General features: G+C 38.3%; 1 protein-coding gene across 3 annotated transcripts in view; it reads right to left on the bottom strand.

Annotated features, from left to right (window-relative positions):
- The window catches only part of LOC127415146 (disabled homolog 2-interacting protein-like), a 117413-nt gene that overhangs the window by 13730 nt on the left and 78011 nt on the right, over positions 1 to 25672 (bottom strand). For 2 of the 3 annotated variants that reach the window (XM_051653733.1, XM_051653734.1), the window contains 9 exons: positions 24812 to 24965; positions 22866 to 22964; positions 21119 to 21673; positions 13618 to 13762; positions 12363 to 12507; positions 9847 to 10083; positions 8327 to 8528; positions 6267 to 6445; positions 4458 to 5349 (listed from right to left, as the gene is read on the bottom strand). In XM_051653733.1, the coding sequence (XP_051509693.1) occupies positions 4458 to 5349; positions 6267 to 6445; positions 8327 to 8528; positions 9847 to 10083; positions 12363 to 12507; positions 13618 to 13762; positions 21119 to 21673; positions 22866 to 22964; positions 24812 to 24965 (2608 nt within the window). Of the gene's footprint in view, positions 1 to 4457; positions 5350 to 6266; positions 6446 to 8326; positions 8529 to 9846; positions 10084 to 12362; positions 12508 to 13617; positions 13763 to 21118; positions 21674 to 22865; positions 22965 to 24811; positions 24969 to 25672 lie in introns of all 3 variants that reach the window. The other variant, XM_051653735.1, reaches the window with a different exon arrangement.

Genomic DNA, 25672 nt, shown 5'->3' on the forward strand with positions numbered 1-25672 from the left:
AGTATAGTGTTTGGTGTATACAATACTGTGGAGAGCGGTGCGGGCCGAGCGGCGACTGTGCGGAGCGAGGCCGGGTTGGACACCTGCAGTGGATTATCAGCTGTGGCTGATTACAGCATTAACGGGTGAGAGATAAAGCCGCGGTGAGAGCTGCAGTCGGGGAGAGACACAGGGAGAGAGAGAGAGAGACTCAATTATGTGTAGTGTTGAGCTGAAAAGCAAATAGAGTTTATATGTAGTGTTGAGCTGAAAAGCCAACGGAGTTTATGTGTAGTGAAGCTGAAAAGCAAACCTTTTGTGTACTGCTGAAAAGCGGCCTTATTGTGTGCGACTGAAAAGTGCAACAATAAATGTCTACGTGTTTGTCAAGCCGGCTCCAGCGTCCTCCTTTTCCACGAATCCTTACACTGGTGCCAAAACACGGGAAAATTGGAGGATGCAGGAGCCGGCTTGACAAACACTTTTCAGTTGCACACAATAAAGCCGCTTTTCAGCAGTACACAAAAGGTTTGCTTTTCAGCTTCGCTACACATAAACTCCGTTGGCTTTTCAGCTCAACACTACACATAAACAGCTTCGTTGAGTCTCTCTCTCTCCCTGGGTCTCTCTCCGACTGCAGCTCTCGCCACGGCTTTATCTCTCACCCGTTAACGCTGTAATCAGCCACAGCTGGGCGAGATAATCTGCTGCAGGTGTCCAACCCGGCCTCACTCCGGACAGTAGCCGCTCGGCCCGCCCTGCTCTCCACAAATACATATGATAAAACATTTTATTGAAAAACAATATTTTTTATTAATTTAGTATTTAATGTGCTGAACTGAACTGTGATACATTTCAATCCATATTTATAGACCAAGGAGAGGAAGTTGTCATGGCCAAACTCTCAAACATTTGGTATCTCTGAAAAGCCCATAGGGTCTTCTGATAATACACCAAGATTTACCACTGTAGCATGTATGGGCTTAATTAAAAAGAAAAACTTATATAAAAAATGTCCCCCACAAAAATGAATTGCTGGGCCTCAGGAGGATAATGACCTTTAAAGCCTAATGTATCAAATATTATACATAAAAAGGTGATTTTTTTTTATTTGATTTTTTTTATAGTTTGTCTAATGGTACTAAAAACAGTTTAATGTAAAAAAATAAAATAAAATAATAATAATATAATTTTCTGACAATTCTTTCATATGTCAGGCTTTACAGGGTTAAAATAGTGAAAAACTGAAAAGATATTATGACCAGTAACAGGATCTAAGATATACAATTTCCCTTATACATTCATCTACATTTTATATGTTATGCATCAACATGCACACACACACAAACAAACAAATACACAAAACAGCTCAAAGAGAATGGGAGAGTAGGCTAAAGGTGGACAGAGGCATTAGATGTTGCCTTAAAACTTTTCAAGGTGACAACACATGTGCTAGCTCAGAAAAATGCTTGATAATTTTTTTAATGAAGATCTATTTCACTAGACATCAAACGAACAGCTTAGACAATCTGAGCTGTCATTTAATCACTAGTGCAGTGCCTGAGCTCCTGCAATTAATTCTGCCTGTCTGTTTCGTTCTCTGCATCTCACAGGCTGCGTGTTCATCTCAACCTAAGAGCCTCGTTTGAGTGTGCCGATGGACCAAAAGAATCATTAACCCCCAAGAGATCAGAATGGCAAGTTGTTTTAATACTACACTGTAAATTTGGGCCCTCTAGCAGTTGAAGCATAAAACTGTAAGTTACTTGCAGAGGAACATTGTTTTGGTAATTACGTGAGTTGTGCTTCGACTCTGCTCTTCTGCGCGGATGAATCTGATGGTTTGAGGAGTAACCATGGTTTTAGGTGATCATTTTATCAGAGCGAATGTCACTAACGATAACAAAACTTGACCCTCCACTCAAAAAATAAATAAATAAATAACGAAAGGAAGAAAGAGATGGATACCCAAAAATATGTCTAATGAGCAGGTAAGTAGCATATCTTCCTCTGTTGTTTTGACTTATTGAAAACAGTTTAAAATAAATAGGGTTACAAAAGTTAGGCAATGATGACATAAGACATAATGATTACTAATATCAGATTAAATCAAATGGTGAAAACTATTATAACTTAGCAAGCAGGCAAATATACCAAGGTAGCAACTGGTTTAGAGATTGGCATTGTTACCAGCATAAAAGTGAAATTGTTTCCATTGTCCTTCCTTCCTCGAAAATTAAATTGAAAGCACTGAAGTATCACAATCCATAATAAAATGCCCAATTAGAGTGGCTAATGCTATCTAATGATCTACTGCGCTAAGAGAGCTACCTGGCTAACTATCGGTCCAATAAAATATCTTACCTTACGTCCAGCAAAAAAACTCCATCTCTAGGTCGGTTTTAAATCCTTTAAGAGCTCGTTGTTGCCACCTCTGAAAAGCCAATCCGGTGTTGTTTTGTGTTTTACTATGGGCTCAGTCGCTTTCCCTTTTTGATTGGAGAGTCTTCTTCAAGGTTTCTTTATTTTGAAAACGGATGATTCCCCAGAGGGCTCCCTTTTTGAATGATCCATGTCAATGTTGCCAGGTTGTTGCTATAATGCTGTTGCAAAGGTATTCTCAGGGTTTTTCAATGTGTTGCTAGGGTGTCATGATAGGGTGCCAGGGTGTTGCTACGTGGTTGTTTTGGTGTTCTGAGAGGTTTTTAGTGTGTTGGTAGGGTGTTCTGAATGGTTGTCAGTGTGTTAATATGCGGTTGCCAAGTTATTCTGAGATTTTTTAATGTATTGCTAGGGTGTTCTGGTGGTTGTTAGGTTGTTGCTATAATGCTGTTGCAAAGGAGTTCTCAGAGGTTTTTAGTGTGTTACTAGGGTGTTCTGGGATGGTGCCAGGGTGTTACTATGTGGTTGCTGATGTGTTCTGAGAGGTTTTTAGTGTGTTGCTGGGGTGTTCTGAATGGTTTCCTGGGTGTTACTATGTGGTTGCTAAGGTATACTGGAGTTTATTTTTATTGTGTAGCTAGTGTGTTCTGGTGGTTGCTAGGGTGTTACTATGTAGGTACCAAGTTGTTCTGAGGGATTCCTAGTGTGGCTAGGGTGTTCTGAATGGTTGCCAGGGTATTAATATAAGCAGGTGCTAAGGTATTCTCAGGGTTTTTTGAATGTATTGCTAAGGTGTTCTGGTGGTTACTAGGTTGTTGCTATTTGGTTGCTAAGTTGTTCTGAGGGGTTTTTAATTTGGCTAGTGTGTTCTGGGTGGTTGCCTGGTTGTTGCTATGTGGTTGCTGGAGTGTTCTCAGGGGTTTTTAGGGTGTTGTGGGAGGATGTCAAGATGTTGCTATGTGGTACCTGAGCTGATCTGAGAAGTTTTAGTGTGTTGCTAGGGTGTTCTGAATGGTTGCCAGTGTGTTAATATAGGCAGGTGCTAAGGTATTCTCAGGGTCTTTTAGTGTGTTGCTAGGGTGTTATGATAGGGTGACAGAGTATTGCTACATGGTTGTTGAAGTGTTCTGAGAGGTTTTTAGTGTGTTGGTAGGGTGTTTTGAATGGTTGCCAGGGTGTTGCTATGTGGTTCCAAAGGCATCCTGATGGGATTTAAGCGTGTTGATAGAATGTTCTGGGAGATTGCCATGTTGTTGCTATGTGGTTGCTTAGATATTCTGAGGGGTTTTTAGTGTGTTGCTAGGGTGCTCTGGGTGGTTGCCAGGTTGTTGCTTGTGGTTGCTTAGGTGTTCTGAGGGGTTTTTAGTATGTTTTGAGGGTATTCTGGATGGTTCCCAGGCTGTTGCCATGCTGTTGCAAAGGTGTTCGCAGAGGTTTTTAGTGTGTACTGGGATGGTGCCAGGATGTTGCTATGTGGTTGCTGATGTGTTCTAAGAGGTTTTTAGTGTGTTGCTAGGGTGTTCTGAATGGTTGCCCGGGTTTAATATGTGGATGCTAAGGTATACTGAAGGTTTTGTTTAGTGTTGCAACAGTAGTATGTTCTGGTGGTTGTTAGGGTGTTACTACGTTGTTGCTGGGGTGTTGATGGGTTTTTAATGTGGCTAGGGTGTTCTGGGTGGTTGCCAGGGTGTTGCTATGTTGTTGCTAGGGTGTTCTCAGGGGTTTTTAGTGTGTTGCTAGGGTGTTCTGAATGGTTGCCAGGGTGTTACTTACTGAGGAAAATGTGAGTGGTGCTAGCCCATGAAAAACTTGTCACCACGATGCTACGGTGTTGTGGGTGGATAACATACATTGCTATGCTGTTGCTAAGGTGTTCTGAGTGTTCATTCTGTGTTTATTGTGTTTAATTGGAGTCCCACAGAAACCCCAAACCTACCCCTAAACCTAACCCAAACCATAAGTAATAGCAAATGTGACTCTCTGAGTTTTAGCAAGTTTCTAGGGTGTTGCAGGATGGTTGCTTACTGGCCCAAATACATATACTGGTCCCTAGGTATAGATAAAACATAGACATTTTTAAAAATGGTTCCACTCACTTGTTTATGCAGGGTACGTTGCTTTGATTCTGGACTATCCCCTTTGGATGATGATGACTGCTGTCTGAGTCTGGTGCCACTGCTTGGCCAATCAGGAGACGATGACATCATACTGCCACTGGAGGGACGGGGATAGGGGGCGGTGTTGAGCATGCTGGGTGGAGTGCGGCCCCTTGTGACCGTTGGAGGTGGCTGATCAATCCTGCGCTGTGGCCCCGCGCTGTTCTGGCGTGGTACGTTGGCTTGGTTTTGGGTCTCGGTGAGAGACAGCTGTCTGCGGGTGAACTCTCCAGAACGGCGTACAAATTCTTCCCCACTGCTTCCCCCTCCACCACTGGCACCCGTGCTGGACTGGCTCAAGAACGGGTGCTTTGGCCCCACAGTCCCTGCCTCTTCTGCGTTACTCTGGGAGCTGATGGAACTCTGGCCTTCAGACCCCGAATCAGCACGGGGTGACACAGACAATCCGGCGGCCATCTGGTACACTGGGTTCTGGAAGGACAGAGGGGCGAGCAGCTGAGACCTCCCTGGGGCACTCTCTGAGCTCGGTGTTGTGGAGGTCTGACCTGCTCTCCTCAGGGTTGGAACACTGGGCGTGATGCCCTTAACTGTGCGGGTGGTCCATACTCCGGTTCCCTGGCCAACAGATGTCTGGCTGTCGTTGATGGGATCGCTAAAGGAGGTATTGGGAGCGCTCTCCAAAGAACGACTGTCTTGCAAGTCCACCATGGATAAACTCTTGCTGCCATTGGGAATCTGAACATCTGGCTCGTTGGCTTCGGAATAACTTGAGCTACGGGCGGGTGACGGTTGAATAACAGAGTTCCTCGTTACGAAAAACAGATCCTTGTTTTCAGGGGTCGGTGAGGGCAGGCGAGTGAAATCCACTAACCTGTTGAAGTGGCATTGGGACAAAATGAAGGTCTCAGATGTTTTTTAATTCAAACCAAACTCATTATTTGCCTATCTACCTAATTTGAATAACTAATAGATGTGTGTGCTGCAGAGTGGGTGGGGGAGTGCAACACATCACTGCCTGTACTGACCATTCCCTCCAAACACTGTACTCAGCACATGACATTAGATAACAGTGTAGATTTGTAAAAAGTTCTGAAAACTGAAACATGTTAAGACATTATCAGACACAAGAAATATTATTTGGCATTTTAATAGGACACATAAGACACATATGACATTTTATATCATCCTTTTTATCGCATTCCACAACAGAACAAACAAGAGCTCAGCTTAATTTGCATTTCATTGTACTGTGTTTAAGATTCATCCCTAAATATGAGAGAGCTTTAAAAGTATCCCTCATTTCATAGCCTGCCACAGTATGAAGTCATCAACTTGCATGGAGCGCATTCTGATACACACATAATCAAAAACAGTTAGCAGAATTTTGTTCAGTCTTATTGGCTAAAGTAAGTTCATCTGTGCTTCTGATTCAAGCTTAAGAAATGCAAAATAAGCCTGTATTCTAATAATGTATTCTATATTCTGAATCACAAAATCGACACACATTTTACACTATTTTTTGGTGTTTTCTGTACAACCGTTCGTGGAGATGTGCCATTATTTGAATGAATTATTTTTCGATGGCAGATTTTTGTGGTATCATCTATTTCAGATACATCTGCCCCTACACAGCATGTGAAACAAAACTGTGGTTGGTTGCTTTATATGTCGGTCAGACGGTCACTTCCTAAGTGGGCAGTTCTCGGCCAGAATAAGCTGCATTTTGACCAGACTCTATGATGCAAGATAAAAGTGCAGCTACATGAGACTACAATTGCCTTGACGTACCCTGTGATCTCACTGTCCATGACCATTTTCTGCAGACCAGTTGACAGACTGCTGCTGGGTATTCCAGGGGAGCCCACACGTTCGGTTGGAGACGACACAGGGACTCCGGTGGGGTTCGTCAGGGCTGAATTCACGTCACGCAGGATCCGTGCCAAAGGGCCAAGCTTAGTGATAGTACTCTATAACACAAAAGGGAACTGTGATTAACCTAATTCCAACATGAAGAGAGCATTGTGAACTCACTTTGACAGGTAAAACAAAAAGCATCACTACAGAAAAACACTTACTAATACTTGTTGTATACTTTTCAAAGCTTAGTACTGTATGTTATTCCTTGTAGTATTCCTGTATAGTTTAAAAGAGTAAGCCACAAGAGTGATTTGTTTTATTTTTAAGGATGAGCTGGACTGGACAGAGAAGGAAAAGCTGTCCAGCATACATGGGAACTCTTTCAATACAGTTTAAAAAAGCATCTAATACAAAAAACAAAACAAAAAATATGATGAAAAGTCCTGGGTTCAGAGCTGTAATCTAGGCAAACGGTGGCGCTTTTAAGAAGCTAAAATACCATTTTTAGCGTCTTCAAAGATCCTAAAAATAGTTTTGATTCAATATTTGTCAGTTTATAATTCCCATGCTTCAAATTGTGTTTTTCATAGTTTTGATGACTTTACTTTAACAGTACAAATAAAGAATGAGTTGAACAAACTTTTGACTGGTAGTGCTGATTGCTATCTACGGTCAAAAACCGCACGGCTGTCTACTTTTTGACAATAATGAAGTGGTCTTTTGATCTGCCACTCCAGGTATTCCTCAATTAAGGTATCTCTAACCATGTGAACTGAGCTTTTTTAACATTTAGTTGAATATTTTTTAAATTATAAGATAATTTGTATCAGTACCCCAAGAATGCATATGTGACAGTCTCCATGTAGCAACCTGAGGTTAGATGCCGCAACAGCAAGGGCACAATGGTAATAGCTCCTTGGCATCATCTTAGTGTGTTTACACCTGCAACTTTTCTTTTTTCAGTATGTCTCAACACTTCAGTCAACGAATATAGCTACATAGACAGCAATATAGAGTACAAAAGATTGTCTTTTTTCAAGTTTATAACTATTTTATTTTTTATTCTAGTCCACTGTACTTATATATACACTACCAGTCAATAGTTTTGAAACACTTCCTCATTCTTTATTATAATTTTTTTCACATTTTAGAATAATAGTAAAGTCATTAAAACTATGGAATATCATAAATGGAACTACGGGAATTATGTTGTGACTAAACAAAATCCAAAATAAATCAAAACTGTGTTATATTTAAGCATCTTCAAAGTACTCATCCTTTGCCTAGAATTTTCAGACATGTACTCTTGACATTTTCTCAACCAACTTCTTGAGGTATCACCCTGGGATGCTTTTTAAACAGTATTGAAGGAGTTCCCATCTATGTTGGGCACTTATTGGCTACTTTTCTTTATTATTTGGTCCAAGTCATCAATTTCAAAAACTTTTTTTTTATTTTTATAAAATTTTAGATTTATAATGAAATAAATTAATATGGTGGCACAATTATATTTTTGTCTACAAAACTAATTTCAAACATTTAAGCATACGCCTTCAGATCAAAATTTTTTTAAGATCATGAGAAACATTTCGGTCAACTGTTTCAAAACTTTTGACCGGTAGTGTATGTGTTTATGTGGACAGAGCTGTTGAGAAATTTCATATTTTAATACCAAGCATCGAAATTGCCCATTATTCTGTAATTCAGCTCTACTCCATTTTCAATGTGTCTGAAACTTTTCAGAATGAAATAAAAGTTAAATTAACCATTTAGAAATGTAAATTTTAAATAAATGTATCATTACAGTTTATTTTCCTTGAAAAAATAAGTAGTTTCATAAAGAATAAGCATATAGATTTATCTAGGGTCTTTTTTGACCCACATGTGCATTTATGGGGGTTCTAGGGTTAACTATGGACCAACAAAATTCAATAGCCTAAAACGTTTCCCACTAAAAATGACATTATTGTAAATCAAAATCAAGAACTTACCTGATCAAGCTGTGATACAGCTTCTGACAAAAGGGAATGGAGAGAGGAGAGTTCACGGCCCAAGTCAACATAACCCTCAAAGCCTGCTGTGTTAGAGATGGTCTCTGGGTTGGAGATCTCCAACAAAAAACGCTGCATGTTCGTCCATTCATGCTCCAAGAACTGATTCATGAAGGACATGTATTCTTCCTTACTGCCAAATCTACAACACAAAACATATTAAATACAGCTTGTCCTAATAAAAATGCTTTGTAACACTCTCCATGAAGCTTGTATAAAGCCTTTAAATAGTTTATGAGTTGTATGTTCTCATAAATAACTGCAACCCCAGGTATAATACAGTGGCCCCAAAAAGTATTTTGACATTTAAGCCACTCACAATGCATGAATGTCACTGCATTAGATAACAAACTTGGCAGTGTAATACTGCAGATATTGTTGGCTCTTGTTTGACAAATTGTTTGTGATGTTCCTCATTTGTAAGTTGCTGTTTGGATAAAAGTGACTGCTTAAATAATAAAAAAGAAATGTAACAAACATTTTTTTTCCACTATAAAATAGTTAAATACAGTATTCAAAATGAAGACAAAAAGTTTGACTTGGTCACTTGCCAGATGATAGTGGAACATGTTCATAGTTAATGTGATGAACCACACCTGTGATTAGTCTGCTAGGACACCTGTGGGATCTTGAGGGGCACTGACTTCAAACATTCATTACAAATTAACTTCAGACCACACATTTTTACCCTATACTAACATGTAACCATGAAGAGGTAAGTAATATTGTGTATTATAAGTATATTATGTATTATAATATTATTTATTATAACTGTGGTTACAATTCATTTTTTTGAAAAGAGTTCCTGATTCCTGGACATCTGTATATACTATATATATTTATACACTCATTGAGCACTTTATTAGAAACACCTGTAAACCTACTTATTCATGCTAAATGTGTGGCAGCAGCGCAATGCATAAAATCATGCAGATATGGGTCAGGAGCTTCAGTTAATTTTCACATCAACCATTAGAATGGAGAAAAGATGTGAACTCAGTGATTTGGACCATGGCATGATGACTTTTTCTGTAACTGCTAATCCCTCACAACACACAACAATTTCTAGTTTACTCAGAATGGTGCCAAAAACAAAAAACATCCAGTGAGCGGCAGTTCTGTGGACGGAAACACCTTGTTGATGAGTGAGGTCTACGGAGAATGGGCAGACTGGTTTGAGCTGACAGAAAGGCTACGGTAACTCAGATAACCCCTCTGTACAATTGTAGTGAGCAGAATAGCATCTCAGAATGCACAACACATTGAAACTTGAGGCAGATGGGCCACGTCTGGCATTTTATTAGGACCATAGTGTTCCTAATAAAGTGTTTAGTGAGTGTGTGTATATATATATATATATATATATATATATATATATGTATAAACTTTCACAAATCATTATATTTAAAGGCTTTATAAAAAGTGTTACAAACTGTTCTGTTTTGCACGCACACACTCACTTGGTGAAGTTGGCGAGGTTTTGCGTCACTTTAGCGATGAGCGTGAGTGTGCGTGCGGTGCGATCGTCTGGATATTCCTGCATGAGGCTGAAGAGAGAGGGTGACATGATGGCCGGGCACAGGAAACGCAGGAAGAGTGATGCGCTGATCAGACGTTCACTGATGTCTGGTCGTCCTCGGTTACTGCACTCCTGCCTCCATGACGCGAATACTTCCTTGAGTTCCCGAGGAAACACGCTGTTGACGAGAGACAGGTACATTTCAGAGCATTTATGGAGGGGAACATTATCAGTGAATAATGACTTAAATTTCAGTCTGTTCCTCATGCAAAGCTATTGTATGGCTTTAGAAGACTTAGAATATTGTGCATGATTAGTGAACTTGAGTACTGTAAAAATACTATGTCCTTTTTGAAGCTTGACAGATATGGTCACTATAAAATGTCGTTCTATGGAAAAAAGCAGTGTGAATTATTTTAAGAATTTCTCCTTTTATATCTGACAGAAAAATAACAGCATAGACATTTGGAACGAGTATGTAGTAAACAACACTTGCATTCTGAAATCTTGTCTAGCACTGCTGCATCACTGTTTAGAAACAAACAGGCCAAAAAAACCCAAAAAATTCCCACTCAGTTTTGCACTCCCTCATAACATCACAGTCACTGTGTGTGTTTAATTAAGTGTTAACAATGCAGGATGGCACCCTCTCCCACAACAGTTTCACTACTGTTCCCCCTTTAACCGTTACGCCCGCATTAAATTTTCACATCACGCTCCCTGTTGTGGTCTCTAGTTTAAGGCAATCTGCTGTTTCAAATTGCTCTATTTATGAAAGTTAAACACACAAAAGATTAAACACAACAGAACTTTGGCACAGTTAGAAACAACTTTACAGTTGATACAGTTTAAGATATTGGTCAAAGGCAGGAAAATTGCATTCCCCTGATGGAATATCTTGCATTAGGCTGTTACAGGAGGGATTAATTTATTTTCCCAGTATGATTTTGCAGATACGTAGGTGATGATGAAGGAATACCACAGTCTCATTGAGGACAGATGGAGACCTCTCACTTCTAATTAGTTTTTCTATGCCAGGCATGATGTGTTTCTTGGATATATGACAAAATTACAGGATCTGCCTATAATCAAGCATATAACTGTTCTTAAGTCTTAATATTCTCACATATTTTAACTAAGCAATAATAGTTACAGCTAAATGGCATTGTTAGGCACAACACACAGCAGAGTGTGCACCCCTTTAGCCTTATTGCTGTATAAAAATGGTTACTACATAATAAAATGTTGTTTTAATGACAATTCATGTCTTTAATATTTTTATTGAGCAAATTCATTAAGAGCCATACTTCCGCTAGAAGTATGGAATAGTCACTGATATGTAAAATAAGACTGAATAGTGAATGGGGTTTCACGTCATAGCCGTTTCTTATATTATGCATTTTAGCATGATTGGAATGGTGTATTGACCAATTAGCATCCAGGACCAAAACTGTAAATTTTATTACATTAAAGGAGCTTTAAATTTTAGTCAGAGTTCTGCGGACAGATACAGTTTATAGAACATACAGGATTTTCAAAATGTGTTTCTTAACCCTCCTGTGGATGTTCGCGGTCATTTTTGCCCGGAAACAGAAACAGGTTTTCTAGGGGAGCCCACACGTTAAATTTGAAATTATCTAATTTATTTTCCCCTGAAGTAATAACAATAAAAGTATATCCCTTTTGGGATTGTACGCTATTTAGATCTTATTTACCTGTACATTTCTTAATTACATTATTCATTTGCATATTTTCAACTTCACTTCAGTAAAAACCTACATTTTTATAAATTGAAAATATTGGAATGTGTCATGGATTGGGGGCAAATTGCTAACATCTGGTGAGAAAAAGAACAATTACATACTTATGTCAAAATCATGTCATAACAATAATAACCAGTAGATGGCTGCAAAGATGTTTTATAGTCCCACCTCTTTATTTCTGTGTGTGTGTTCAGCATTGTGGCTAATTTTTATATTTTATTCGACAAATAAAAAAAATTGCTCTTAGGGTCTCACTCATTCATTTCTTATGGTTGGTCGATTTAGACCACGAACAGAAAAGGTGTCACTTTTTTTTTTTACGACCACTTAGACTCATCGCATCAAGTCCAAGTTGTTTTTGTATGTTCAGATTGCAAGTCTAGGAAAAGTCACAAAGTCTTGTACTACTCAGATTGAGGAAACAATTTTTATAAAAAATAAATAAATCTGAAATCTGCCAAAAATGACCAAACAGCCCAGGAAGGTTGAATGAATGAAAATTATTTTAAATTGTTACTGATAAAAACTTGTCTTTTGATATTGGGGGCCTGGAAGGGAGCCCTACGTCTGCAAACGGCTGAGAATCCATGCAATAGTGGAACTCCCCACAATACAGGTCGGGTCAAAACTAGGTCAGCCAGTTGAGATGAAGTGTGTTCTGTGCTTTTATGAGAGGTAATTTTAATGCCATTACCAGTAAGAGTTGATGATCTTGCAGAAAGCCAGCTCACAGCACATCTTCAGGTTGCTCTGGTGTTCATGCAGGTCGCTGGAGGAGCACTTAGAGGGATCCACCTCACAGTTCTCGTCTGACTCATAGAGGGCTTTTATAAATTCACCTTGGACAAAGATCGCACAAGGTATAGTAGCAAGGTAGACAAGCAGAAAAGCCTGATTTAGCACAGACAGTGTACATAATATTGTTATACTGTACTGTTTCTTGGTAACACTTTACAATAAGGTTCCATTCATTAACATTAGTTAATGCATTAGGTATAATGAACTATGACAATATATTTTTACAGCATTTATTAATCTTTGTTAATGCTAGTTAATAAAAATACAGTTGTTCATTGTTAGTTCATAGTGCATTAACTAATGTTAACATATACAAATTTTGATTTAAAAAAAGAAATTACTATATGATGAAATTAACATTAATCAAGTTTAAAGCGATTTTAGCCATTCTACTTCCACAAGACTGAGCCATTGAATTAGCCATGCCCCCTATTTCCAAAACCCTGCACGATACCGTTGAGACCAACAACGAACACAGCATTAGTGCGTGTTCCCACGGTTGGCAAACACAACAGTAGCAAAATAGCACCCTAAACTGACAACTATTATGAATCTGAATATGGCATTAAGCCTCAATGATCCGCTTCAACTGCAACACTATAAGAATGTGCAAAATAATTGACAGGCAAAAGGGTCAAAGACTGTGGCCCGCTGACACATTTTTGCTTGCTATTACAAAGTATAGAGCTGTCACAGAGATCGGTTATTGCCTACCAAAATCTCTACTCACTTTATTTAACTAATACCTATGACTTTTATTATTACATGATTTTCTGTGAAGCTGCTTTGAAACAATGTGTATTGTGAAAAGCGCTATACAAATTAAAATGACTTTACTTCATATTGTATGGGATGTGTGATGCCTTTTGTTTTTCTCAGCATGTGGAAAAGTGCCTAAAACAAGCACTTCTGAGTGAAACTGGCCCTTCTAACTAGATTTTACAGTTATATTTACCAATCCAGTTGGCCTTCAAGGAGTGACTTGATATCTTAATTCAGTAGAACTTCAACCACACAGATGCACAGTATGAGTACATTACTGATTCTATATTCCTCACAACAGGACAACATTGGATTGCTTTGGAACGCCACAATGAAAATTACATTTCAATATACATTTTAGAGACACACATACAAAAGGTGTTTTTTACCTAAAGCATCCTGTAGGTACTTCTGTCCCACTAGTTTCAGGTACTCCTCTATAGCTTTAGTGGCCAAAGTGTTTTCACGGAATATGAGATGCTCGTTGTCTCCGCAACGGTCCACTTCAGACATCATCAGATCCGTTAGAAAGTCCTGAGGGGGATAAAACATTTAGATGTCTTTACTGATAAGCAGTATATGTTTAAAAAGACTTTGAAAATAATTCCTGATTAAAACCTTAAATTTATACTGCAAATGTAACATTTGTTTAAAGCTGAAGCAACTGTGTAATTTCGGCACTAGCATCATCAAACAGTACTGCAAATATAATGACTGTTTCAAATAGGTTTTACGAACACTCTCCCCATCTTCTATTGGTTGGACAAACAGACAGTCCCATCCCTAACTCACGAACCTGGTTGAGCCAATGTTGCTATGTTGCCAAGCAAACTGAACAATGTATTGATAGCACCACAGAGACACAGTGTTTACACTTTTTGAGGGACATCACCTTTAAAATGCAAATTATTATCTGCTGGCTTAGAACACAAGATAAACCTCTAAGGAATAGGTTGTCTTTCGTGTCTGCTACTGGTCTATGTTTGCTTTCCTCTTTTCTTTCCCCATCTGCTCATCTTTGATCACTCTGTTTTTGAAGTCCTACTTTTGTTTTTGAACCATCCAGTGCTGGGTGTCTAACAGGATGACCTGAAAATAGCAACTACATCTGACAGGCCGGCACCTTTCATTTGGAATCTAGTGAGAATGTGTTCCAGATTGAGTTGTTTATTATAGATATTCAGCTGGAGAGATGACTCATACGCAGTGATACTGTATTGATCGTGGGATATGGATGATGCTGTATAGTCCTATGAGATTTTCCCTTGGCATCGCTGTATTATTCCTTCCCTCACTTCCTGTTTTTCCTCTCTCTAGATGCATATCCTATGTCTGGGCTCTGCCTCCACTGCCTCTGTAATCAGTTTCAGCTGAGCACATCCACCGCCTCAGAAGCAAGTGAGTAAATATGCTAATGATTTGCTCTCATGTGGCCCCTGTGTGAAAGGCCCTTTATACGTCTGAGGCTAAATAATAGTAGATAGTTAAGTATATACTTACTACATATTTAATGCCAAGTTCCAAAAAACAAAAACAACATAAAAGCACCATAAAAGTAGTCCATACGAATTGTCTTGTACAGCTGGTAGCTTTACTTAAGGAACAGACCGAAATATAAGTCTCATTACTCATATAATACTAGTGCACATTAAAATAACTTGCTTTACACAAGTAGACATAAGCAGATGTGAGCGCTTGGCCAATGCATTGCCAATTTTTTGTGTTATTGTTAAGGTTCAGTTCTAGACAGCTTAATAAAGCTACTAAAGTTATCCAGCCAAGCTACGGAAAAGCATGTTTTTCCCCTCAACCTAAAATGAGTTTGAAAACACCCATGGTCTATTTGCCAATATACAGGGCCTCACTGCCCTTCTGAAAAGACCAGTTTAGACCAGTATGAATCACCATACTTTACCAGGTTGATTTATGTTGGTTAGTGCTGGTTTGGTACTGATCTAGCTGGATGTCCAGCAAATCCATGCTGTTTATTACCAACAAAACTTTTCTGGTGAAGTTGGTCAACCAGTACGTCTTTCTGGAGAAGCTGGTACATCAAATGGGAATACCAACATACCAGCATCCAAAACATAACCTAGGCTTGTGACAACCTACACTCTGAGAGAGAGAGATGAGGGATGTTTTGCTGTAGATCAATGTGGGCGGCACTGTGCTACTGCTGTCAGCAGAATCTGTGTAAAAACACAGGCGTGCATGTCTGTAGCAGGCCGTGATTTCTGCTGATCCTCTGGCGTCAGATCAATGATTTGCAGCAGATGTATGTCTGTGTTCGGTTTATTGTTACATGCCTCTAAAAGCAAGAACTGAGGATTTGGCCTCCTAAGCAGGTGTCTACAACAAATCAAAACAGTTGCAGATGCATTTTGCCTTATATAATACAAGAAACAATGCAAAGGCACAACCTCCAAAGAGAGCGGCTTAGCTTAACAACAGTGGCACAACTGGCATGCTGTATTTCGGTGCAAAAACCTGCCCATGGAAAGTAGGCAGTAAACACCTGAAAAGCAGGTGGTAAACTGAATTTTGTGTACATTTTCTGTCAATCATTGCAACATTCATTTATCAATTGATGATCAAATGTTGGAGAAGAGCATTATAACCAGGCATATATCCAGACATGTGGTGCAGTTTAGTGTCCTTTCTGCATTTTAAAGAGAAAATTCAGATTTCTAGATCGTAATAGTGCATATACCCTTGCACTTTATTAGGAACACCTGTACACCCTATTATTCATACAATTATCTAATCAGCCAATTGTGTGGCAGTAGTGCAATGCATAAAATCATGCAGATACGGGTCAGGAGCTTCAGTTAATTTTCACATCAACCATCAGATTGGGGAAAAAATGCGATCTCAGTGATTTCAACCGTGGCATGATTGTTGGTGCCAGACGGTCTGGATTGAGTATTTCTGTAACTGCTGATCTCCTGGGATTTTCACGCACAACAGTCTCTATAGTTTACTCCAAATGGTACCAAAAACAAAAAACATCCAGTGAGCGGGAGTTCTGTGGATGGAAACGCCTTGTTGATGAGAGAGGTCTACGGAGAATGGCCAGACTGGTTCGAGCTGACAGAAAGGCTTCGGTAACTCAGATAACAACTAAATTGTAGTGAGCAGAATAGCATCTCAGAATTCACAACACGTCGAACATTGAGGCGGATGGGCTACAACAGCAGAAGACCATTTCGTTCACTTTATTAGGACCATAGTGTTCCTAATAAAGTGCTCAGTGAGTGTATGCTATATTGTGATAGTCTGCTGTACAGTTCACCACCTAGCTCTTAGAACCGGCCTGAATGATGGTGAACTGCGCTATGTGAATTGCATTCAGCACAGATTTGTGCTACATGTTTGTGTCGTTACCTGATTTGCATTATTCTTTTAGTAAATCGGGTGCTAAAACAATGAAAAAAAAAAAAAACAACACTACTAGCAAGCACAATTTATTCTTAGTGGGTTCCCCCCTCAGTTTTATGCATAACCTATGTTTATTCCCCAACTGATTATTAAACTATAATTGTACCTAACTAAATTAAACTGAAAATAATATTAAAGAAATGTTTCGAGTTCAATACAAGTTACGCTCAATCGACAGCATTTGTGGCATAATGTTGATTGCCACAGTTACCAAAATGATTTTGACTCATCCTTCATTTATTAAAAAAAAATAAAAAATAATAATAATAAAAAAAACACACACACACACACACACACACACACACACACACACACACACACACACACACAAATTATGGTTACAGTAAGGCACTTACATTGGAAGTGAATGGGGCCAGTCCATAAAAATTTAAATACACACTGTTTCAAAAGTATATGAAACATAAGACATTACATTAAACATTAGTCACAAGAAACATTAAACATTAATACATGTTAACATGATTTTAGTGTGATAAAATAAGGAATTTACTGGCAATATGTCATTTTTTGTGGTAATTAACATTATGCCACAAATGCTGTTGCTTGAACTTAACATGTATTGAATCCAGGACATTACGTAAAAAACAAAAACTAATTTAAAAATGCAGAACTATAATAACTTTGGTTGCCTTATTTTGCTGTATATATTAGACAAGAAACAATGCAAAACCCAACCTCCAAGCAGAACCTTCAGCAGCAAAGCACACTGCACAAAGCTCTCTCAAGTAACACCAGTGGGATCAGGCGATAAGGGCATATCCCAGGCAGGCTGAGGTGTATTGTGGTTATGACACTGAGAGGATCAAATGAGACCCACTTTCTCCGAGAGCTCTGCGTCTATGGCAGGAGTTACAGCACTCAGTATTCAATTAGGACACAATAGCTTAACACTGCAAGTTGCACTCAGCGCCCACTCCCTGATGAGACTTATCCTCAGCCTCACCACTAGTCAGACCCCAACATCTTCCCCGGCTTGCCTGTCACATCCTATCAAGCCAGTCTGTAGCATAGCACCACAATCAGCACAGATCAGTGGAAGAAATGCATGTACGGAGGGCATATGGACAGCAGTGTGGAATCCAAGGTTCTGTGGCTATGTTTAGAATGAAACACTATGCATACTGCATACTATGCATAATAGACTGTATAATACCTACTACTGTTTAAACATAGCATATGTATGTAATATGCAACTATACAGATTCAAACAGCAGTATGCTACAAGGGCTTCGGACACAGCTCATCTAATCAGAATTTTAATTTGGAACTGTGCAATTTATAACTATACATAAAAAAAACAGCTTATTTAAATCTGAATAATGCAAACACCAGTCAACTGTAAAACCTGCCACAACCGATCATGTTTTTGTGCATGTTTATTTAGCTTGTTTAATTATATCAAGCCCATAAAAGTGAACTTGAAATGGTTTTCATAGGCCATACAGTCATTCTGATACCCGTCCATGTTTTCCACTTTCCCTCTTCCTGCGGAGGGGCTGTTAATGTTCTGTTAATGTCCGGTTTAAGCATCATGCTGACAGCGGTGTGAGGCAGGTATAAATAAGAAAGCAGTGACTTGTTAAAATAGCAGTGTGTTCTCTCTAGAGTGCGACCTGAATAAATAAGATCTGATTAGCATAGGAGCTGAAACTTGGAATTTCCCTCGGGCATGCTCAGGACACTATCAGCTCTTTATGGGGGGCTCAATCATGAACCAGTGTGATCAATTCTTCCTGCACAAATACAATACTGAAATTGTAGCAATGTGTGGTGAAGCTGTCTCTATTAAATTAGCTTTGGAGGAACAATATCAAATGTACAAATGTCTGTATTATCTTTCCCCAAAACACTGAGCTTTTGTCTTTTGATATAAGTGTGGGTGAGAAACAGATCCAAATTTAAGTCCTTTTTACTATCAGTCTCCACTTTCACTTTCACATTCTTCTTCTTTTGTTTTTAGCAATTCGCATTCTTTGTGCATAACACCACCTACTGGGCAGGGATGTAAATGTAAAGTAAAAATGGACTTAAATATTGATCTGTTTGTCACCCACACCTATCATATCGCTTCTGAAGATATACATTTAACCACTGGAGTCCTATTTTATGATTACTTTTATGCTGCCTTTATGAGATTTTTGGAGCTTCAAATGTTTGGTACCCATTCACTTGCATTGTGAGGATCTACAGAATTGAGATATTCTTCTAAAAATCTTCATTTGTACTCAGCAGAAGAAAAAAATTAATTTACATCTGGGATGGCATGGGGGTGAGTAAATGAGAGAATTTTCATTTTTAGGTGAACAATCCCTTTAAAAATGTACAATTATTCTGTTTTGAGAAAATGGAATACAAATATTGATGACTAATCTCACACTCAGGGGCGTATACACATTTTTGTACAATCAAATGCTCTTTAGAATAATAACGTCCCTTCCCCTAATACCACATGCCACAGATGAGCAAAAGCCACTAGTATCACCAAAAGGAATTGCAAAAATAATGACTATTTTTAAACAGATTTCTTGAACACTCCCCTGTCTTCAATTGGTCGGAAAACCCCAATTGGTTTCTGCCCCAAAACTCATAATTAATGTTTTGATAGTGCCACATAGCTACAGTGTTTAATTTTCGGGAAAATCAACCTATGAAAGTCTGTGATAGGAAGAAGTATTTTAACATCACAATTAAATTTGAAGACAAATTTAATATGAGATGCCCCATACTGGGACATATTATTTCAATCATCTCTCATTAGTGCATAATCTGTCTAATCAGTATTCATTGTTGAATTCATGTTGGCATCCATACAAAAGCAGAAAGCTGAAAGGTGGTATGCAAAGAGCCTGCCAATGGGACTTTATTTACAGTAACCTACAGCTAATGAAAGACAAAACACTTGCTGACCAGCTCTCGTTTTGTATAATGAAAGACAATTGGTCTCTGACCAATTAACTCCACAATGATAGAAGACAGTGGCCTTATTGACTTGTTTAAGTCTGCTGTAACGATAGACAAAATAAACTCAAAAATTACATACATTGGGCCCAAAAGAGTATTTGGACACATAAGATTTCATCTTTTTTTCCCCATTAAATAAAAGTGAATAAATTATGACAGAATTATTATTATTTATTTTCTGGGGGGCTGAATTAACCCTTTAAGTGTCTAAACATGTCCCAGTACTTTTTGAGGCCACTGTATTGTGAGTTTTTTCAAAAATGTTGATTTGAACTGTGGTGTCAATACATTTGACATTTGCTAAGCAGGGCACCTCTTGTTCAAGCACATATGAACAGTGGAGACATTGTGCTTTGCAGTCATATTATCGCATTGTGTAGGCCCAAATCCCAAAAAAGCTCACAGTGTCACTCAACAATAATGCGATCAAACATTTTAGAGAACTGGATAACACATTTCTACTGTTGTGCAAGTCCATTAAAATGCAACAATGCCTCGAACTGCCGTCGGAGTGCTGCAGACAGAAAAAAGAAACGCAATCACAAAAGAGCCTGCTTTCACAGCATTTGATCAATAATGACAGATGAGTGACAAAGCATTAGACAGCGCACTGTTGTGCGTGATGTCATCAGATTCTGGGCTGATTTATGGTGACTATCTGAGCCGAATGCAGCGCTCATGCTCAAGTTAATGAGGGCAATCAGAGCGCTCTGTGCTTCCATGATTAAATGAGGGGAGGCAGGCCACGTCTCTATTGCTCTTCTCTATCAATTATGTTTTTCACAATTAAACTTTTTTTTTGGGTGGGGGGGGGGGGTGCTTTGGGGGCTGTTAAAAAAAAAAAAAAAAGCCTGGAACATCCTGTGCTAAAGCACTCACTTTTAGAAGCACTCAAAGTTGGGCAAATACTTATATAAAAAAACGCACACTGCTCAGCACAACTCTTCCAAGACACAATCCAAAATAACATAAAACTCCCCTACACAGTTATGCCACTTTTGTATTTCACAATCTAGTTTAACTAACTGTGCTGAAATAGCACTGTGCCATGATAATTAAGTCACTGTCATTCATTTCAGCGTAAATGCACCTCCTTTTGATGCAAGTTAGGCTTATTCTAGAATGTGGTTTGTTTACTAAACTTAGTGCTATTTGCCTGCCGCAATTAATACAGCATAATTACCAGTCAGTAAACGGAATGTCTCCCCCGTTTGCCAGCAAACAGCATCAGTAAGGGGCCGTTCACACCAAAAGTGTTTTTGCATGAATAAAAGCAAGACATTGTCAAAGACATTTGTTTAGTGCATTTTAGTGCAAAAATAATTTAATTGTGTTCCGTGTGAACGGCCCCCAAAAGCCTATAATTAAGCAGGAAATTCTATGTCAATCTTCCTATATATAAAATGCACAATCATGCAGCACATTTACTGTTAACATCAACATGAAATACATACAGAGTGATCGTCTTACCTTGGCCTTGCCTGTGCTTTGCAGGATATGAACAAGTGCACAAGCCATCTCCTCTTTGTTCTTCACACTAAGTGCTGGCTCCAACACCGAGCACATTAACATATAATTATTAGTAATATACTCTGCAAACTCTTTGTACAGCTCCATGGGAAGGATACTCATGCTCTGGTATCGAGATTTCATTCGGACCATGGGCCCCGGAGTCTTTCCTTTATTGGGATTCGGTGTGCTCACTGAATACCATTTTTCCACAAACTGTCGCCCAGTGATTGCTGCTATGGGGATATTGACCAGCCCGATGTAATTATTTTTGTCCTTCTTTTTCTTTTTGTCTGTTTCCTTGTAAAGGTGCACGGTGATACTCTTGATCGAGGGCAGGTTGTTGAACTCAAAGTGTTCGCCCCAGAAAACATTGTCCGTTTTGAGTTTGCAGGTAGTCCGTGCGTATAACGTGTCATCTAGACAAAGTTCGCAGAAGTATTTTTTCTTTGCCGGCAAGTCCTTGGCCTCGATAATCCAACATTTCAGCATGTTTTCTACCCGACGGGTGTTATCCTGTGAAAAACAAAAGAAAGCAGTATTTGGGCTGGGTATTAATCAAGATTTCCCAATTCGATTCAACTTCGATTCACAAGCTCATGATTCGATATCGATTCATATGGGTATATTTAATTTATAATGTCCTTTTTGCTTACATATTAAAGAAATTTTCTTTCAGCTAATGCTGTTAATTGTACAGGGGATCTTCTAACTAGGTACATTACGAAAACATATACATTTTACTAAATACTGTACATTTTATTAATTTTTAATCTTTTTGCTCACATTTTGGATTTTTTTTAAATGAAAAAATCCATGTATTCCATCAATAAATTGATATATTGCATATACCAATTTTGTTACATGTTTATTCTTTAACTGCATAATTTGTACTATTTACAAGTATTTACATTGATTTTTTTGAACATGCGCTAAAAAGTGGTACTGTCTCTTTAAGAAAACAGGCATTTCTGTAAAGAGCGCCTATACACCAGCACATATTAACGAGCAAGGACTCAAATGGCTTTAATTTTCATGTTTGCTATGTGTGATTAAAATTAAAAAATTTTTAGTTTTTGATCAACAACTGGCTGTAAATAAACAGAAAGGGAAGTAAAAAAGACATTATTCAATGTATGGATCTTTGGAAGAACAAACGGAACGAGTCAAAACAAACTTTTGCTCTTAACATGCAGTGAAAGGATCTCACTGCTGAATATTTCCCCACTATACTAAACAATCACTGGTGAGTGAAATCTGAACATTTACTAGCCAGTAGCTAATCATAGACATTTTTAGTCCAGTAGCATGAAATATGGTTGCAAATGCGAACAATTTCCTCTCATTGTAGAAGATGGTTGCGCATAGAGTAAAAGATCGATCTTGGGATTTAAGAATCGATCTCGAGATGCACAGGAAAATCTATATTTTTACCCATTCCTAATTTGGGGTGATTCAGTAAACAGTTTAACCAAGCAGTAAATTAAATAACACAGCAGGATATTTCTATTAAGTCATTCTATGTTTTAGATTGAGCCTTGATAACAAAGTTCAAAAATACATTGAAATGAACAGTGACTGAGGCTAACATTCTATCTAACATATTTTGTGTTCCATGGAAGAAATGATAACAGAATTTCCATGTTTGGGTGAACTATCCCTTGAAACTTCAGCTCATCTAGAATTACCACAGATTCACCCGATTTACCTTGTTGGGATGCACAGCACGTCTCAAATTCTCCATCCATTTGTCTCTCTCGGCAGCTGACCGACATGAGAAGCATTTACTTCCTGTTGAAGTAGTTACCTGTAATTACAGATTACAATTATCAAATTTGAGGATAAGTGCATTAATGGAGGTAGAGAGGATTGTAATGTAGATCAGTGTGAGCAGAGATCTACTGAACTCTACAGCACTCAATCAATGAAGGGTTTCCCAGGAGTGGAGAGCAATTACATTTGAAGAAAGAATGAAACTCCTAAATAGCCCGAACAGACAGAATACACTTAGATAAAATGCATTTGCAGTATCCCGTGCAATATCAGAAAGCAGAGATAAATGCAGAGGCCTTTTTTAATATTATTTTGAAATGTCATAAGAACAGTGTAGCCAATGTAATAAGCTATAATTGTAACTTCCTTATATCTGTTTCACTGTTCCAATTCTAGATATCAATGGTTTTTCATTCTTTTTGAATGGAAAACAGTAGCATCAAAACTCTGGAAAATTTCTCCTTTGTGTTCTACTGAAGAAAGATACTCATAAAAGGTTTGGAATGACATGAGGTTGAGGAACTATTCCTTTAAGAAAATCTGCATGCAGACGCCTGATCACTGCTGTATAATTTAGGTTTCCTTTGTCTGTGCCCTATGACCTTTGCGATTATATAACCATCTGGTTTAAACAAACCTTCCCTGTAGCACACTTGAAAATTATCCAGCAATCTGATCTGTGGGCTCTCAATGATTTAGCCGAAGCCTGGCTAGATAGCACCGCTATTTCGGCAAACTATTTGATCTCGGCTAATGGCCTTAATGAAGTTTTAATGGACCTTTCCTCTGTGCTATTTTGAGACTGGTTGGACATTAAAACTCCTTCACGCTATTTATACAGACCTGTGACTTTGACAGAGCTTTTGTATCAGCCTCAGACGGGGACGCCCATGGACTGCCCACAGTCCATTCGCTGACCGTCAGATGCATATAGCACAGAAAACTGGAAAGTACTATCTTGATTTGTAAAGCCAATCAGTTTTGAATCCAATCTGACTGGCTTTCCAAATCAAAATAGCACTTTTCTAGTGATAGTCACAGATAGTGATAGACAGTTTTCACACTTGAAAAACTTCCAGGAGTAAGGGCACACAGGATTTAATAAAGCCTTGTTTACAAGGTAAAATCTGCCTGATTAGTGGCATCAAATCTTCTAAAGATATTCAGAGGTTTATTTATTTATTTGAAGGCACTTAGTACCAAGTTAACTAGATTTTCATGAAAGGAAATGCATTTCTGAGTTATATCTGGGAAATAATGTGGAAGTAACTGCCATGCAATGATTTAAATTATTTTTTTTATGCCGGTCTATTAAAAGAAATTCCCTAAAAAGCATTCAAAAATAAAAATACAAAATGTGGTTGATTGCTTTATATGTCAGTCAGTCTATTCCTGTCTAAGCAAGCTGTTCTTGGCTAGAATGAGATGCAGATCTTTTGCTTAGTCAAAGGTCTTACACGAGACTAGCAGATTTTTAATAAGCAATTCACTGCAAAAAGTATTTTTCTTAATCAGTGTTTTTGTCCTGTTTTCCATTAAAAATATCTGAACATCCATAAAAATAAATAAAATTTACTTCAGAAGCAAAATGGCATAAGATATTTAGTCTATTTTTCGGATTTTGTAATGATGTTAATGCTTAAAACAAGAAAAAACGATTTGCCAATGGGGTAAGAAAAATGTACTTAATTCAACGAGTGGTTTTTTTTCCACCCCATTTTTTTTTTCTTGTTTTAAGCATAAACTTCACAAAATTTTGTTACATTTAGTGAAGTTTAAGAACTGATTTCTGTTTAGATATTTTTATTGGAAAACAACACAAAAATACTAAGTAAATATTTTTTTGCAATGTTGAGGCAGTTCAGAGGGTAGTCTACTCACCTCGAAGCAGAAATCCTGTCCCAGGATGCTGCTGTGCACTGGTCTGATGAGCACTTCCTCCTCCATACTGAGATCTAGAGCTTCTACTGCACTGCTGGGGCTGAGCAACGACTCGTGAGACCGTGATTCCTTCAGCCTCGGCATCAGATGGGATCTACTGGAGCGAAACAGGAAGAGAGGAAGACATTCACCAGGGCTATACTTCCAACAAACGTCTATTAGACTCAAACAGGTGTTTGTAATTCAAAGTCACTGGTGTTAAAAGTTCGGTCATTGGAAAACTTCATCAGTGCATTGAAGATCTCTGAAGTGTTGCAGTGAGCCCAGCATGAGGTACCAGTGCCTCACTGTCTGACTACTGAGTGGCTCTGCATTAGTGCCATCCTGCTGCACCCTTTGTGTTGTTTCCCAGTAAAAATATATAAACATCCTTAAAATAAGATCAATTTAAGTTGTGTAGGATAATAAAGCTCTATTTTGAAACCTAGTGAGTTGCCTACGTAAGCAGCATTTTAAGACATCATAGGCACACTACTGATGCAAAAGCTGTTCCAAAAGGTAGGCAACTTAATTTTGCTGCCTTCTAAGGCCATGCCCATACTAATATGTTTTAGTTTAAAAATGCATTGATTTTGCTACATTTATGCTTCTCAGAACAGACTTTTGAAAATGCTCTCTACTGCATACTTTGGAAAACGATGTTGTTAGAAATGTCAATTTTAAATATAATTCATTCAATACTTGGAAGTATCATTAAAATATTGTTTAAATTCATTAAAACTGACTATTTTACATGAACTCGAAGCATTTTTTTATTTTACTCATTTCAAGCACAAACATTGCTATAGTAAACATATCTTG

The sequence above is a fragment of the Myxocyprinus asiaticus genome, chromosome 24 (genome assembly GCF_019703515.2).
Source record: "Myxocyprinus asiaticus isolate MX2 ecotype Aquarium Trade chromosome 24, UBuf_Myxa_2, whole genome shotgun sequence".
NCBI lineage: Eukaryota > Metazoa > Chordata > Actinopteri > Cypriniformes > Catostomidae > Myxocyprinus > Myxocyprinus asiaticus.